This window comes from Artibeus jamaicensis, unplaced genomic scaffold, assembly GCF_021234435.1.
Source record: "Artibeus jamaicensis isolate MK-2021 breed Jamaican fruit bat unplaced genomic scaffold, CSHL_Jam_final contig_477, whole genome shotgun sequence".
NCBI lineage: Eukaryota > Metazoa > Chordata > Mammalia > Chiroptera > Phyllostomidae > Artibeus > Artibeus jamaicensis.
In genome coordinates this window covers 8,780,675-8,795,219 of record NW_026521854.1, presented here as the reverse complement: position 1 = coordinate 8,795,219, position 14,545 = coordinate 8,780,675, and the positions used below count along the sequence as shown (strand labels likewise).

Here is a 14,545-nt window from a genome sequence, read left to right as displayed (position 1 = left end):
ATGGCAATCAGCCAGAGAGATCAAGAAAGGCACTGACAGCCTAGGGTTCAGTGCAATGTGACAATCCTCCAGAGGTATCATGTCAAGGACACAAATTTTATCATCAGAGAAAAGACTGAATCTGAAAGACAGAGTCACCTGAGGTTCCCACAGGAGCCTCCCTGACAGTAAGCAACTTGGTCAACCCTCCCTTGGCTGGGACACCCCAAGCCCCGGGGGGGACGGGGGGACGGGGGACAGGGACCCAAGGGCACCTTGAGGTTTCCGTTTTTTTCGCAAACAGGAAGTGACGTAGCGTTCCAGTTCCCGCAGGGTGGATGGCTTCAGTGTCTCGAAGTCAATCTCAATCTCATCAGGGTTGGAGTTTTTAAGCGAGGGCTCCCTTGACTGTATGATATGCACCACTCGGCCCAGCTTCTCACCCGGGAGCTTGTTGATGTCCAGACTGAGCTGGCGCTTCTCCTCGTAGGACATGGGCTTGCACTTGTCCTCCTCCTCTGACTCATATGCCGGAGGGGGCTTGCTCTTCACAGGTGCTGGCTCCTTCTTGCTATGAAGAACAATGCAGATGCTGTCAGGAATAGGTGCCCTGGGAAGCTGGGCACTCATTCTATTCCTTCACTGGGGGGTTGAGGGGCCACCACATCTCCACCCTGCTGATCTTCACAGGAAATGTGGGCTGCTGTGGCCTGTCCCTGCTGTCTATACTATGCTACCTACAATCCTCCCTCCCTCCCCAAACCTGGTGACTGCTCACCCCTAGGAGAAGGACAGAGGTGATCACACCCCCTGACTGGGGCATGCTATATCCCCATCAGGGAATTGGGGTGGCACAGACCTTGTGTTACTGTTGCTGCTGTTGTTTTTCTTGGTCTTTTTGGGAGGAAGTTCCTTGGCTTTGCTTTTCTTATTCTCTTCCACTTCCTCTTTCTTTTTGTGCTTTTCTTTTTTCTTTTCCTTCTTATCTTTCTCTTTTTTCTTTGGTTTGTTCTGCTGGGGCTGTGAGAGGGCTGCAAGCTGCTCGTGTACGGCTTTGAGCTATGAAGCATACAGGCAAAACACACGCCTGTCAACCTGGTCTTGATCAGGGACCCCAAGCATCAGGGCCCAGGGATGAAGGAGGGGGCTGGTACTTAGCTCTGTGACCTGCCACCTCATCAGATTTCCAAAGTGCCTCTTAACCCACCCAGGCTCTGGACTCCAAAGCTACCCAGAGGAGCCACCTAAACTGACAGATGCTAAGCCCTCTGGCCATCCTAGACCCAGGATGAGGATCCCAAGGAAACTGGGCAGAGGTGTGAACCCATGTTGGCACTAGGGCCTAATGGCCAGATTGTAGGGAGCAGAGACCAACCATACAGCCCCAGGAGAGACAAAAAATCTAGCTTGGCCTCCATCAAGACACTACAAAGATCCAGAAGCCTTGCCACTGCCCAAAGAGCAGCCGTGTCTCTTCACCTCCACATGCTGAATACCTATGTTCATATGCCTGTGACCTTTCACAAGGGCACTATGGGAATTCTGTTCCTGCCAGAATTCAGAGCCACAACCACCTTGTGAGACCTCTAGGGAAACTGCCCGGTCATGGATTCCAGGAGACTGGGTATGGGGATGCTTGTGCCCTCACCTGCTCCTGGAGCTCTGCTAGCCGCTGTGCTCGCTCCTCCTCAGAGTCATCAGTTGAGCTGTCACTGTCCGAGGAGCTATCACTGCTGCTGTCACTGGACGAGGGTGGGGCCACAACCTTGGTGGGGGGTGGCACCGCGGGGGAGGACACAGACACCAAAGGCTCCTCAGGCTCGTCTGGCATCTTGGCAAAGCGCATCTCGAACACATCCTGGGGGGTGGGGAGGTGTGGGTGGGGAAAGCTGGGCCGGTCAGGGCTGCTGGATCCCCAGACATGTGAGTGGAGGGTAGCCAGTCTGTGGCCCAGTGTCACCAGAACCTCATTGGCTGCTGGGGTCAACTCAACAGGAGTCGGAGGATCAGAGAACTTCAACAGTAACTCCATGCCACTAAGCTAAGAAGCTGACTAGGTCCTGAGACCAATCCCAACACTCCTCTCTCAAATCTCGCACTGAGAAAAAGATGCTCCTCACACACCACCCAGATATGAACAGGGCACAGGAGGCAGCCATCCACTGAGGACATCAATCTAGGGATCCTTGATAAATGGTGGATTGAGGGCAGGACCCACAGAAAAAGTGCTTAAGGCTCCCATCAGGTTGGCACTCAATCAGCACATCCCAAAGGAAGCTTCTGAATACCAGGAGTGAGTACCAGAACATAACAGTGGGCAGAACAGGAGGCTCTGCCCACCTCTAGTTCACATTCCTGCAGGGAGCAGGTGAGGTCTGCAATTTTAGAGAGCATACTAAGCAAAGGAAACAGCATGTGCAAAGGCCCTGTGGTGAAAGTGCACCAGCACAGAGCCCTCAAGCCAGTGAGGGGGCCAAGCCATCACTGCAGCAGGCACGAGCCTGTGTCTGCCTCCCCATTCATCAGATTACTTCTGGGGCACATAACTGAGCAGAGCCACACCACTGGCTCAAAGTGTCCCCAGGACATACCAGGCAAGGTGAGAAAAATACAGGATAGTATGTGTGGGGCTGATGAGAACAGGCTACAGGAGGGTGCCAGCTTTGTGAGGTGTAAGCAATCTGAGCAGAGGCCACACAACTACTGAACTTGATATCCCATCCCAGAAGACCGAGACCATCCAACTCTGGGACCCAGAATTCTGATGGGACTGTGAGCTTATGGAGCCTGGCCACCTGGGGGTGGGGGGTGGGGGGGTGGTTCCAGCTATGGGCTGCCTCACTAACTAGCTGGCAGGTCCCTCCCTACCTCAAGAGCTTCATTATAGTAAGTCCAATGATAACTCCAGACAGGATAGCAGTGGAAGGAACAGTGCTGGCTTCCCACCAGGACTTTGGGACCTGCTTTAAGCCTGGCATAAGTCAGTCAACATGATATCTTATAAGAAAAAAGGGGCCTTCCCCAAGTATGAGTTGCTCTGCCACAGAGCAATGTAGCCCAGGAGGCCCAGGGGATTGCGCTCCACGACTGCTGTTTCAAACTGGAGCACACTGGACAGAGACAGCTCTAGAAGCCCTCGGGAAACACAGCTTCAGGTTTCCCTTCCCCCAGGGCAGCAGGGCAGGCATCCCACACAACTGCAGTGCTATCCTTTCCATTCCAGACCACCCAGTGCTGCCTCCCAAAGTAGCTCCCTTCTCCAGCAAGGCCTGGGCTGTCCTGTCTGAGTGCTTTTGCTGTTAAGTACTAGAAGGACAACACCTTTCTAATTTATTCAGAGAGAAATCCTGAAGCAGGTCTAAGGGCTATAGAAAAGACAGAAAGAGCAACCAGAGACCACGATCCCAGGTGCCAGGGAGAGGGCGCTTCACACCAGAGCAGAAACACCAGTGGGGCAGTGAGAAAGACCTTCTCTGTCCCACAATATCCTGGATGTGGGCAGGCTTAGGTTCCTAAGTGACGCACAAACATCTGGAAGATTTAGGCCTGTTGCTAAGAAGCAGCAGGTAGGTGAGAGAAGTGTGTCCAAGAAGGTGTCAGGGCATCAGGATCCCACGAAGGCAGTCATGGCAGGCAGGGCCCAGCACTCAATGCTGCTGGGAGGTGACCTTTTACTAAAAGTAGGAGCTGCTTCATGCCACTTGGTGGCCCAGATTCCCCTGCCAGCTGTCAGGCAGCACTACCCTTGCCATAAGAATGACCCTGTTTCTTTCCCACAGGTTGTGGCTGCTTTGAAAATGTGTGGCAGCACTTGTCCTGGTGGGCCTCAAGGTAGACCCAGCTTCCCTGCCCAGCATACCGTCACCTGTAACCCACACCTAGAGAATCTGGGCCACATGATGATTCTTTGCAAACCACACATTTGCTATGATTCCTAGGAAACCACACTAGCTTCAAAGCAAATACCTCTCTCACTAGCATGTTGACCAGGATTTGCTTATACTGGGCTGTATCAGATTCATGGGGAAGCATGCCCTCCCCCTTTTAGTGAAATAGAGATGTTTAGATGCTGGTAAGTCACAGTGCCTAAGACCCCCAGATGACAGAGGCCCAGCCCCCAGGAAGAGAGGGATGGAATGCAGTCACCCAGAGACCCACTACACATCAGGTGCTGAGGACGCAGCTATGAGTGGAAGATACTTAGACGTATACACACCCCTTAAAAAGCTTCCTGTTTCTGGGATCTAATGCAAGATCCCAATACTTTTCAGTTCCATTTTTCCTTACTATGAAACAATTTCATATTATCTTGAATTTGCACTTTTCTTGAAATAAACTGGTAATCTACATGGGCACTAAACTTCCTAAATTAGTCACTTCACTGCAAAACAGGGTAGAAGGAAGTACTGCCAACAGCTCTGGTTCCAAACCACCCCAGGCTCCTTAGGAAGCCTCGAGCCCAGGGGTTTGTGACCATGGCTGCAAAGCCCAGAATTTAGAGGCTGGAAGAGAAAAACAAAATAGACCCTTTGCCACATCATACTTCCCAGGTAAATCCCAGTTCTTGGGCACTGCCTAAAGAAGAGACAACAGGTCCCAAGACCTCTTACAAGGCAAACAAGGGCTAAGGCTTTGTTCCTTTCTCTCCTTGCTGAGGAATCCAGCCATCTAAACTATGCTGATCCAGGAGAACTTAAAGACGAAGAAAACAAAGCCCCAAATGCCATAAACACAGCAATTGTCTTCCAGAGAGAAAAAGCAACACAGGGAGCTTACCACTTTAACTCTGTCACTCAGCAGAGAACCTCATCCTTCTCCTGGTATGTAACTTTTAGTAATAAGATGATCCACACCTTGCAGCAGGCAAAGCAGGCTGGGGGTGGAGATGTTCCCACACTGAGCTGCCTATCTAAGTACTGCCCCATCCACCCCAGCCTGATATTTGGGGTCAATGTTTAGAAAGAAGCTGCTATGTGGCAAATATATCAGTGGCCTCACTATAGGTAAACCCTATGTTTAGGCATGTTTCATGCCACTCCAAGAATAAAATAAAAATTTAAAAAACATGTAAAACAAACACAAAAATTAGGAAGACAAAAGGCTAGAATATATTACATACTTTCTTCTTTTTAAAACAAAACTGCTCCAAACAGTAATCTTTGGTGCTGGCAGAGAACTCGTCTTATCTGTTTGCATAAGGGCAAATAAAGAGTGTAGGTATCAACCGGGGCAAAATAACTGGCTGCCACTCAGTCCTCCCAAGGAGGGAGGGAGTGGAGGTGTCCAAGGAGCAGCACTGAGCACCACTGCCACCTGGTGATCATGTATGAGAATTGCAGTAAAATGATAACAGCTGAACCCCTTAGATGCTAACTGGTGAACCAGCAGCAATGTGAAGAAAGCCAACAGACAGCACCAAATAAAGACAGCCCCCCTTCCCCCTGAAAACCTAAAACAAAATAAAACTAAGAAACAGCAGTAGAAATTAAAAACCTTCAAGTCTGATTATGTGTTTAAACACCAAGAGCCAGGTTCACACTAAGAAGATTTTTTTCTACCCTAAGTGTTCAGAACACATCCTTTGAACTCAAGGCAGCCCAACTTGGTCAGGGGCCAAGTTAAAGAACAAGGGAGACTGTGATTTGGCTCCTGTGAGAAGGCAGGAGACACTATGGTGGTGAGTGTGAAACAACATGCAGAGAGAACACAGCTGGAAGGTAGATGGGCAGCAGGGGTCAGGTGACCTCTAACTGGAATGCACCCACAAGTCCCCAAAATCTTTGCAAGTCCTAACTTCTTCCCTGGAAGGATTTCACAGGTGGTTGGAAAAGCCAAGCATGAGGAAGCTCCATCCAGCCACCAGATGTGAGTGAGACATGGGATGAGCTAAATAGACCTCAGTTACAGCCAGAGCATCTGTACTTTGTGCTGGCAGGTAGCCTTGCCCACAGCCTGCTATGCCTAATCCTGAAAGCAGAAGCAACCTGGAGCTTTAGATGCATGATTTTAAAGATTTAAAAAAAAAAAAAAAAAAGACAGATTATAGCAGTACTAAATATTGACTTTTATTCTCCATAATTTTAACTCCTCCTCTTTCTTTTTGTAAAATTATTTTAACCCCCCCTCATCTTTCTAGTCAAGGATAACTGTTGACATATGGATACGTTTCTTTAAAAAAAAGAAAAAAGGACATGGGGTTGATTTATACTGTAACCTGCCCCACCCTCCCCCCAACATCTACAGTGTGCACAGTCCAGGATCCAAGTGTAGGGACCATGGACCCCATGCATTAGGGCATCACAGACACAAGAAACTTCTAGAAGCAGCTGCCCTGCAGCTGGAGGGCAAACCAAGGCTTCAAGGCTATAGTGAAGAAATGTCCACAATCAAGCAGCTACTTTTGATCACAACTGTGACAATGTGTCTACCTGGCAAGAGTGTCCTCCGCTGACTTGAGATAGGTCTGTTTTGCAGAAGAAATTGGGCCATGCACAGCACACACGCTCTTCCAATCAAGGGCAACCAAATGCAGGTGGTGGTGGTGGGGGAGGCTTTCAATGGGACACCCCAAAACAAAACCCAAAATGTCCAAGACCAAAACTGAAACTAACCCCCTGGCTTTAATTATAATGAAATAATCCCAATGTGAAATGTAGGTGTTATTCTGAGTCCACTATTCCAAAGCAATGTGGCATTACACCACTGGTGAGGAGGCCAGAGATAAAATCTGCCAAGAGCTGCAGAGGCCTGGCCTGCCCAGGAGCTTCCCAGAGCCTCACCTGGAGCTTTCGGGCCATAGCCACCACCTCATGGTCAGGAGGGTTGTACTTGTAGCAATTAGAGAACATCAATCGGACATCGGCACCAAATTCCTGAGCATCGCGGTACTCACGGGCCTCCAGTTTAGACTGAAAAGACAAGACAGGCTGTGTCTGCCTCTGTTGGCCGGGAGGAGAAGGCAACAGGGAGGGTTGCTAGCTGGAGCAAGTTGTTTCCTCAGGAGCTTGGGGTTTCCCCCAGACCATGAGAGAGAAGTCAATATCCTAGTTATCAGTGTCAGTTGGAAAAGGAGACAACAGCAATTCTCAGGGCCACGAAGTGTTGTTAGAATGCAAATCTACCCATGGGGTCGCTGTGTCTAAGGGTCACGTGGGCAGAGCTTAAGCCTGAGAAGGCTTCAGAACTGAAAAGGGAGGATTGGGTCCAGTTCTGACCAGGTGTACATTTGTCTTGGTGGTACAGGACAGAACACTGGTCAAAGAGTAGAACACCCTCCCATGTTGTGCCCATTTCATGTTTGGGCAAGCTTATTCCTACTTGGAAGAAAAATGCAAAAAAGGCTTAAAATAAAACCAAAAGGCCTCAGAATATGACAGTGCAAATGCCAGCACTGGTCATGTGCTTCCTGCCGAGAGGATAGCAAGGCCCACCCCATAACAAAGTCTGGCAAAGTTAGTAACCCCCACACTCTCTGAGCATCTACCATATGCAAAGTGCCAGTCAGCAGGCATTGGGACTCAAGGCTAAAGAGGGCTTCTCCTGAGACCAGGGTATACTTGTACTGCTGTTTGTGACCAAAACTGCCACACTGTTTGAGAGCATGTCCCTACAGCTCCCAGCAGGGGGAGCTGGGTTCCTTTTGGCTGGTGAGGAGCTTAGAGAGCTTCTGGGGCACAGTTCTCGGGTCTCCCCTGATCCCATGGGTGCCAGCCCACCCACCCACCTTGATTGTGCTCATGTCCATGGGATGCTTTATGATATCACAGTAGTCGTGAAGTCCTAGCGCTTCCACATCCACGGGCTTATAGAAAGGCCAAGCATAGGCCGCGTGCTTCTTGGCAAACATCTCCTTTAGGATGCCGCTGCAGCACTTGAGTTGTTCTGAGACCTTGCTGCTCTTGTCTGGTGCCAGGTGCTGCTGTGAGTCAGGCACATCCTTCTTTGGGGGCTTGACAGGCCGGCTGCTCTCTCGCCGGGGGCCCAGCTTGGTGGTCTTGGGTTCCGAGGGCAGCAAAGGCGGTTCGTGAATGGGGTCGATGGTAGTGGGGGTGGTGGTATCTGCTTTCCTCTTAATACCCTTCTTTGTCTGCCAAGAGTGCAAGCAAGAGAGCACAGTCATGGGTGTGGCCCACAAAGTGAGCCCTTGAAAACATTCCTGAGGCCAGATTCCTCCTATGGCCCCAACCCTCCAGCACAAAAGAAGACTGTCCCACCACCCTGCTCTGTAGCTGGGATAGGCTCTGCCAGGGGCAGGAGAATATGCACCACCAAGTCTGGTACCTACGCACCAAAGGCCAACAAAACCTCATAAAGCAACTTCCTATTCAATGCCAGGGGTGGCCCCCACCCTGAGCCAAGCCTACCAGTAGGGCACTTTGGAAGGCATGTTTCAGAAACTATTAAGTCAGCCCCTGCCAATACGCATGGCCTAAATCAGAAACAAGAGGGGCCAGCAACCCTGGGGGAGTCCCTCCATCAAGGAATCTCTGGGGCAGCATCTTTCTAGGCTGTACTGACTTAAGCACAGCATAATTCTCTGCCTTTCCCCCAACCCCGATCCCCTAGGAGCAAGGAAAGACTGGCAAGGATGCATAACTGTCTCTTGCAAAACTCGCTGTTATGGATCAAGTTGGTGGGGGTGGGGAATGCTAGCTGAGGTGGCAGGAACCTGCCAGTGGTCAGGCCAAACACAAGCACACAAGGAACACTCACTCACCTTCACAGGCTGTGGGGTGGCCGCAATGATGGAAGGATGGCTCTGCACAGGCTGTGGGGCTGGGGGAGGTGGGGGCTGGGGGGGCACTGGTGGGGGAGTCTGCAGTGGCTGGGGGGGCACCACTGTGACAGGGGTCTGGACAATGAGGTCTGGGGTGACAGTGGGGAAGGGGTGAGGTGTGGCCTGCACAGGCGGAGGGTTCTGCTGAGAGGCCTGGGTCTGCGGAGGAGTTGATGCTTGTGTTGTGTTCGGTACCGTAGAGATGCCAGGTTTTGCTGTCCCTACCAACATAAAAGGGACTGGTGGTTAGATGCTACACCCGACACATGCAACCTGAGCTTGTGGGGACACTGTCACATATGGTGAGCACACATCTTCATAAGCATAACACTCAGTGTCACCACAACTATTTGCCTCGGAGAATAGCTCAAACACCCTGGACCTTGGCTAAGTCTGTTGATCTGCCCAGGGGGCTTCAACAGTGATGGGACAACGCATCCATATTTCCTATGAGTCCTGGCTGCAAGTACCCATTTGGGTACAAAGATCGGGTGGGGAAGGCCTGAGCTGAAGGAGAAAGCAACACATGCTGAGAGCCCAGGACTGTGGACAGAGAGTGGATAAATGTTTCTTGGCAACTTCAGACAGTGCTGTTCTCATTCCCAGAAGCACTGCCTCTGAGTAAATGTTCCTGGCGGAGGGTGAGCACTGGAAGTCACGGTCAAGGTTTCCGCAAACCAGTAAACCCCTGCCTCCCTGAGCCATAGGGAAACTGGTCAGCTGCTGTCTCCCTGCAGCTGTGTGGGAGGCCCTGAACATGCAAGGCCCCACACCTGCCCCACGTGCAGACTGAACCCATGATAATAGGGAGGGAGGATGGGACTCCTTGGCTGAAAGTAGATCAGACACCTCTTGGCAGGTTCAGTGGCTATGGAGTACCTCAAGACTAGCTCTCCTTGGCTACCCTGCAGGCCAGCTGACTGACTTCGTTCCCATGAAGCTACTACCACTTCTGAACAGGGTGGAAAGCAAGGTGAAAGCCAGCTCCTGAGAGAAGCACATAGCTCATAGCACAGCCACCTTGCAAGCATCACCGTTCTGTAACATGGAGCTGTGAACGGCAAGATGCCAAAGGCAAGGATGGCATGGACACAGACAAGGCAGGCTCAAAGATGGAGCACCAAAAAGCAGGCATGGGTCCAATACCAACCAGCACATTAAGATAACTCAGAAAACAAGCCCTCAAGGCTCTAGGATTGGGTATTAGTTAAAACTGCCTTTGGTCAAGTTCATTTCTTTTCTCTAAAGTGGAAAAGCAGAGACTATCTATGGCACTGCCAGGGTAAAGAATTCACATAATACAAACAAACAAAAACCAACAAACAAAAAAACCAGGGCTGTTATTTCTACTTTTGGGGGAGGGTCATGTAGTCATGGAATCCTGTGGGGCAGGTCTACCACTGAACCTGGCCCCATTGTATCCAAACAACAGCCATCTTCCTATCACTCCTAGTCCTTCACTGGAGGTGGAGAGGAGCAGGCACTGGGAAGAAATAAAGCCATTTCCTTGCTCTTTCAGTATGAGGTGAATAGTACTGGGGATTCCCTACCTGTTTCTTTCCTCCCACGTCCTCTTCCTTTTGCCTGGACTATCATGATCTCCGTTTCTTCTGTGGGCAGTTCATTTATTTTTTGCAAGAAGAGCTTCTCCAGAGCTTCTGCCATTAAGACTATGTCATCTCCAGGCTGGAAGAGGAGACAATTGGGGTGAGGGTCAGAAAGCCCCCGCCTTTCTAAGCGGAGCAAGTGCTCCCCACACTGTGCCACCTACCTTTGCCCTAAATCATGAAGCATCATATTCAGGGTCTTCGAGCTGAACCCCAAAAGCCCATACCCGTCATCATAGTCTCATATAACTGCAGACGTGCTGAGTCAGCACCTCACTCTCTCTAGTCTCTTAAGCTCTGGACCATCTGAGAAATCATCCTAATGCCTTAAACATTTAACAATCTGCCAATCAGACAGGGACCTTTTCCTGACACAATTCAATTCATTAGATATACTTGAATCACACAGGATTTCTTGCTACAGGTATGTTAGCAGGGCTCCAACCATGCTCCCCAGTGTACGCCCAAGGCAGCTCGCTGGGGCTCCAAGCAATGCCTATCTCACCATGCCTTATGGATCCCCCCAATCGCCCCTCATCTGTAACATGCTGTTCCCACTCAGCTCTAAACTGAGAACCTCCTCGTCTGTGCACATTTCACTTAAATCTAGTGGTGAGGGCTGAGACTTTAAAAATGCAATAAACTTCAAGAAACTCACCTACCCATCTCTTCTGGGTAATTTTACCCACTACATCAGCAGAGGTCAAAAGCTGAGTTCTGTATAGTGTCTCCCTCCAGGGCCGTTCTATTTGAAAGGGTTGGTTTTAATCACATCTGTGGTCTGAACTGTAAACAAATGATCGGCTTCATGGCACAGCCGAGCCGAAAGGTTTGGCTATTGGGTTAAGAAGCAATCTTGAGGTCTATATGTAAGATTGGGGGACACTTGACTCTATGGCCACAAGTTCACAATGGTTATTATGTTCATAGTTCCAGATAAGGCCCCATCACCCACTCTCTCATATTGATGTTTCTGTTTGAGCAAACCTTTGTACAACTACATTTTAGTAGCCTTCTTCCTGACAATTTACATCATCCAAATGGACATTTTAATGAGTCGTCACTGTCTTTTTCACCCTTCTCTACTATACACAGTCAAAAACTGAAATACCAAAGGAATAAGCAGCACATGCTTCAAGCTAACAAGGATGGCTGAGAAATAAAACATGGCAACACCCCTTTCCCCAAAAAAGAAACACAACCAGCCACAGGCAAGACTGCAGGTTCCATTACCCTTGCCTCTAATAGTTTCCTCTGTCAGACTCCAATTTGCTCCAGCACCCCTGCCCAAGGACTCCAAACATACCCACCTCCTCCTCCTCCCCATAGGGCAGCTAAACACTGGCCCCCACAATCTCACCTTGTTGTAGATGTAACAATTTGTAAACATAGTGTTGAAGTCCTGGATACATTCCTGAGCATTCCAGTAATAGTTGTTTTCCAAGCGCTTCTTTATTGTTCCCATATCCATAGGTGTTTTAATGATCTTATAGTAATCCTGGAGAGCAGAGAGCAAAAGGCCAGTGTCACCTCTGCAGTCACACAGTACTTGCAGGTGAACCTACAGATCTCACTCCAGGTCACTCCACAGATGCACAGCCTGAAGCTCTTCCACAGAGTCAGTGAGGGATCTCAAAGGGACCCCAATATAAAGTGGACCAGAGAAGGATTCTTAAATGCTGGGTGGTTAATTTGTACAAAAAACATTCAAGTTTGCCAACTGCCCCATCTGGGAACAGTTTGTCTTCACTGAGATCTTTTGTTGTTGTTGTTGGTGGTGGTGGGGTGATGTTAAAATAACCTTCCATTTTTAATAACTAATGGGGAGAACATACAGACTTTAAAAAGCAGTTCCCATTTAGTAAAACTACCTGTAACAGGTTCTACTTTCTCTCCATAATGTGAAATTTTATGCATTCATAAAATGCAAACTCCTATGAAACCAGCTGTCAAGCCCATCCCCTACAAACTGGATCCCTTGCTTCCTATCACATTGAAGAACCATGGAACAGACCTCCACCATCAGTCAAATTCACTATATTTTCACATCTTTTACTTATATATAGTCTAGTCTACTACTAAGGATCTACCAGTACCAGGAACAACTAATAACTAAACAAGTAAACTGCCAGATGAGGAATCTGCACAGCCTTCAGACCCACCCCTCAAACCCTTGGATCTTATTTTACAAGTGCCAAACAGAAGGAGCTAGATGGCAGGCACAGATGTCCTAAAGCCCTTCAGATCTAACAGCTTTCCCTCTAACTCTAGAATGCTACAAAAACAACCACAGGGGAGAATTTGGAAACATATAAGGCAGCACCTGGGTTTCCAGGTGGAAGGACCAGAGGATTAGGCAGGGAACCTGCATGCGGCCAGCTAGCCCCACCAAGAACCCCAGAATTAAGGCTTGGATAGGGGATCAGAACAAACACCAAGTGGCAGTATGATGGCAGGGGCAGATCTATGTGTTAGCAAGCACCAAGGTACTGCTCAGGAACAGTGGCTGGCAGTATTGCTAAGGCAAGCCGGGACTGAAGTTTTGAGTTGCTCTATACCCAGGAGAAAGGAATATTATTCTACTCTGGACAGGAGGCCTCAAAGAGGAGACTGAACCAGACTTTCAACATTATTCCATGCTCTGATCACTTCTCCCAAGAGAACCAAGTCCAGCTATACCTTGCCCCGTAGAAATTCAGATTTTATTTATGGCCAAGATGTCTCTTAGAATGGTGTCAGGTGCTTGAAGTGGGTATGATGTGTCAAGTGGCTCAAGGGCAAACAGGAGTGGTTAAGGGTAGAGCATGAAGGAAGAGGTAGAATTAAGACAAAAGGGGTGTGGTAGGAGAAAGGACTGACAAATGGGCAGTGGGTTTAGTAGTATGACAGTCCAATCACACATGTATACTGAATGTGAAGGAAATAGGCGTTCTAGTGAACTATCCAGCAAGGACCAGGGGCCAGATTGTAGGTAAAGATCTGGAAGGTGTCAGAAAACAAAAAAACAAACACACGTTGGGGAGGCCCTATTAACGTCTCCTGATAGTGTTCCTTAAAAACAAAACAGAACAAAAAAAACAAAACAAAACAAAACAAAAAACAAACTAAAAAAAAACAAAAACAACCACTGGGCTTTTTAGCACGCATGACATTGCTCCCAGCCGACCTATTAACATCTCCTGAAAGGGGGTAGTGTCCCTGAAAAAAAAAACACAAAAAACTGGGCTTTAGCATAGCATTGCTCCCAGCCAACCAGCACCCGTCCCCCACTCCCTTCCATCTGGGTCTGCTTCTCACTATCCCCGCCTCTCTGAAGATACTGGATCAGTGCTACTATCCACCCATCTCTCCTTCCTACATCTGAGCTGCTGAGGATGATGTCAGAAGTCAGAGACAAAGGGAACCCTTGGTCTAAAAGGCCTAATAGACCTAATAGACCACCTCCCCTGTGTCTGTCCTGCTGGCTGGGATGCTCCTGTCTAGAAATCCCAGGGCTGTCAGCGCCCTTTCTCCTCCTGTCAGTCTGCACCCTCTTAGCCTTCTGCGTCATCCTGCACAAACCAACCCCCTCTTTGTTCTGACCCTGCCGTGTTTCCCTTCAAAGCCAAATTTCTTCAAATGATGGCTTCCCATCCTCACCTTCTCATTCACACCGTGGCGAATCTGGTTTCTACTTCTGCGTCACATCTTCCTAAGGTCACCAATGCCCTCCTAAAGGCCAACAGGAGGGTCAGGTTGGAATCCTTATCTCTGGCCCCCCTGTAGCCTCCAATGTGGAGTTGGGGGGGGGGGGGCTGCTCTCCACTGGCAGGTCTCCCAGCTCCCCTCTGTAGGTTCCCGCCTCCCTTTAGTGCCCTAAAAACACAGGCCCCTCTGATGTTCACCCCCAGGGCTTCTCCCCCAATTTTCTATTTGTTCTGGGAAGGTCACCCTCACCTATGGACCCCACACAGCCAGTTCAGCCAGAGACCAGAGTAGCAAGCTCTTCCACAAGCTGCCCTCCAGTGACAGGCTGGCTGCCTCTACTCTTTGTTACAGTCAATGGCCAAGAGTGAGTGACCTCTGAAACCCAAATTTGGCGAGGATCCTCTTTTGCCTCCAGCCCCTTCCCTAAGCTAACTCTTGACTCAGCCCTGCAGTGTCCTCCTTTCTCCCGACTCTCTCTTCCCTTGAATGCACATGA

The 14,545-nt window shown here is 49.4% G+C and overlaps 1 protein-coding gene across 6 annotated transcripts in view; it reads right to left on the bottom strand.

The window, feature by feature from the left end:
* The window catches only part of BRD4 (bromodomain containing 4), an 80,082-nt gene that overhangs the window by 17,020 nt on the left and 48,517 nt on the right, over positions 1 to 14,545 (bottom strand). For 2 of the 6 annotated variants that reach the window (XM_037162497.2, XM_037162515.2), the window contains exons 3-10: positions 11,723 to 11,860; positions 10,306 to 10,441; positions 8,696 to 8,976; positions 7,703 to 8,065; positions 6,759 to 6,887; positions 1,628 to 1,837; positions 839 to 1,038; positions 255 to 550 (exon numbers count right to left, since the gene is read on the bottom strand). In XM_037162497.2, the coding sequence (XP_037018392.1) occupies positions 255 to 550; positions 839 to 1,038; positions 1,628 to 1,837; positions 6,759 to 6,887; positions 7,703 to 8,065; positions 8,696 to 8,976; positions 10,306 to 10,441; positions 11,723 to 11,860 (1,753 nt within the window). Of the gene's footprint in view, positions 1 to 254; positions 551 to 838; positions 1,039 to 1,627; positions 1,838 to 6,758; positions 6,888 to 7,702; positions 8,066 to 8,695; positions 8,977 to 10,305; positions 10,442 to 11,020; positions 11,149 to 11,722; positions 11,861 to 13,528; positions 13,561 to 14,001; positions 14,074 to 14,545 lie in introns of all 6 variants that reach the window. The other 4 variants (XM_053668096.1, XM_053668097.1, XM_037162530.2 and 1 more) reach the window with 4 other exon arrangements.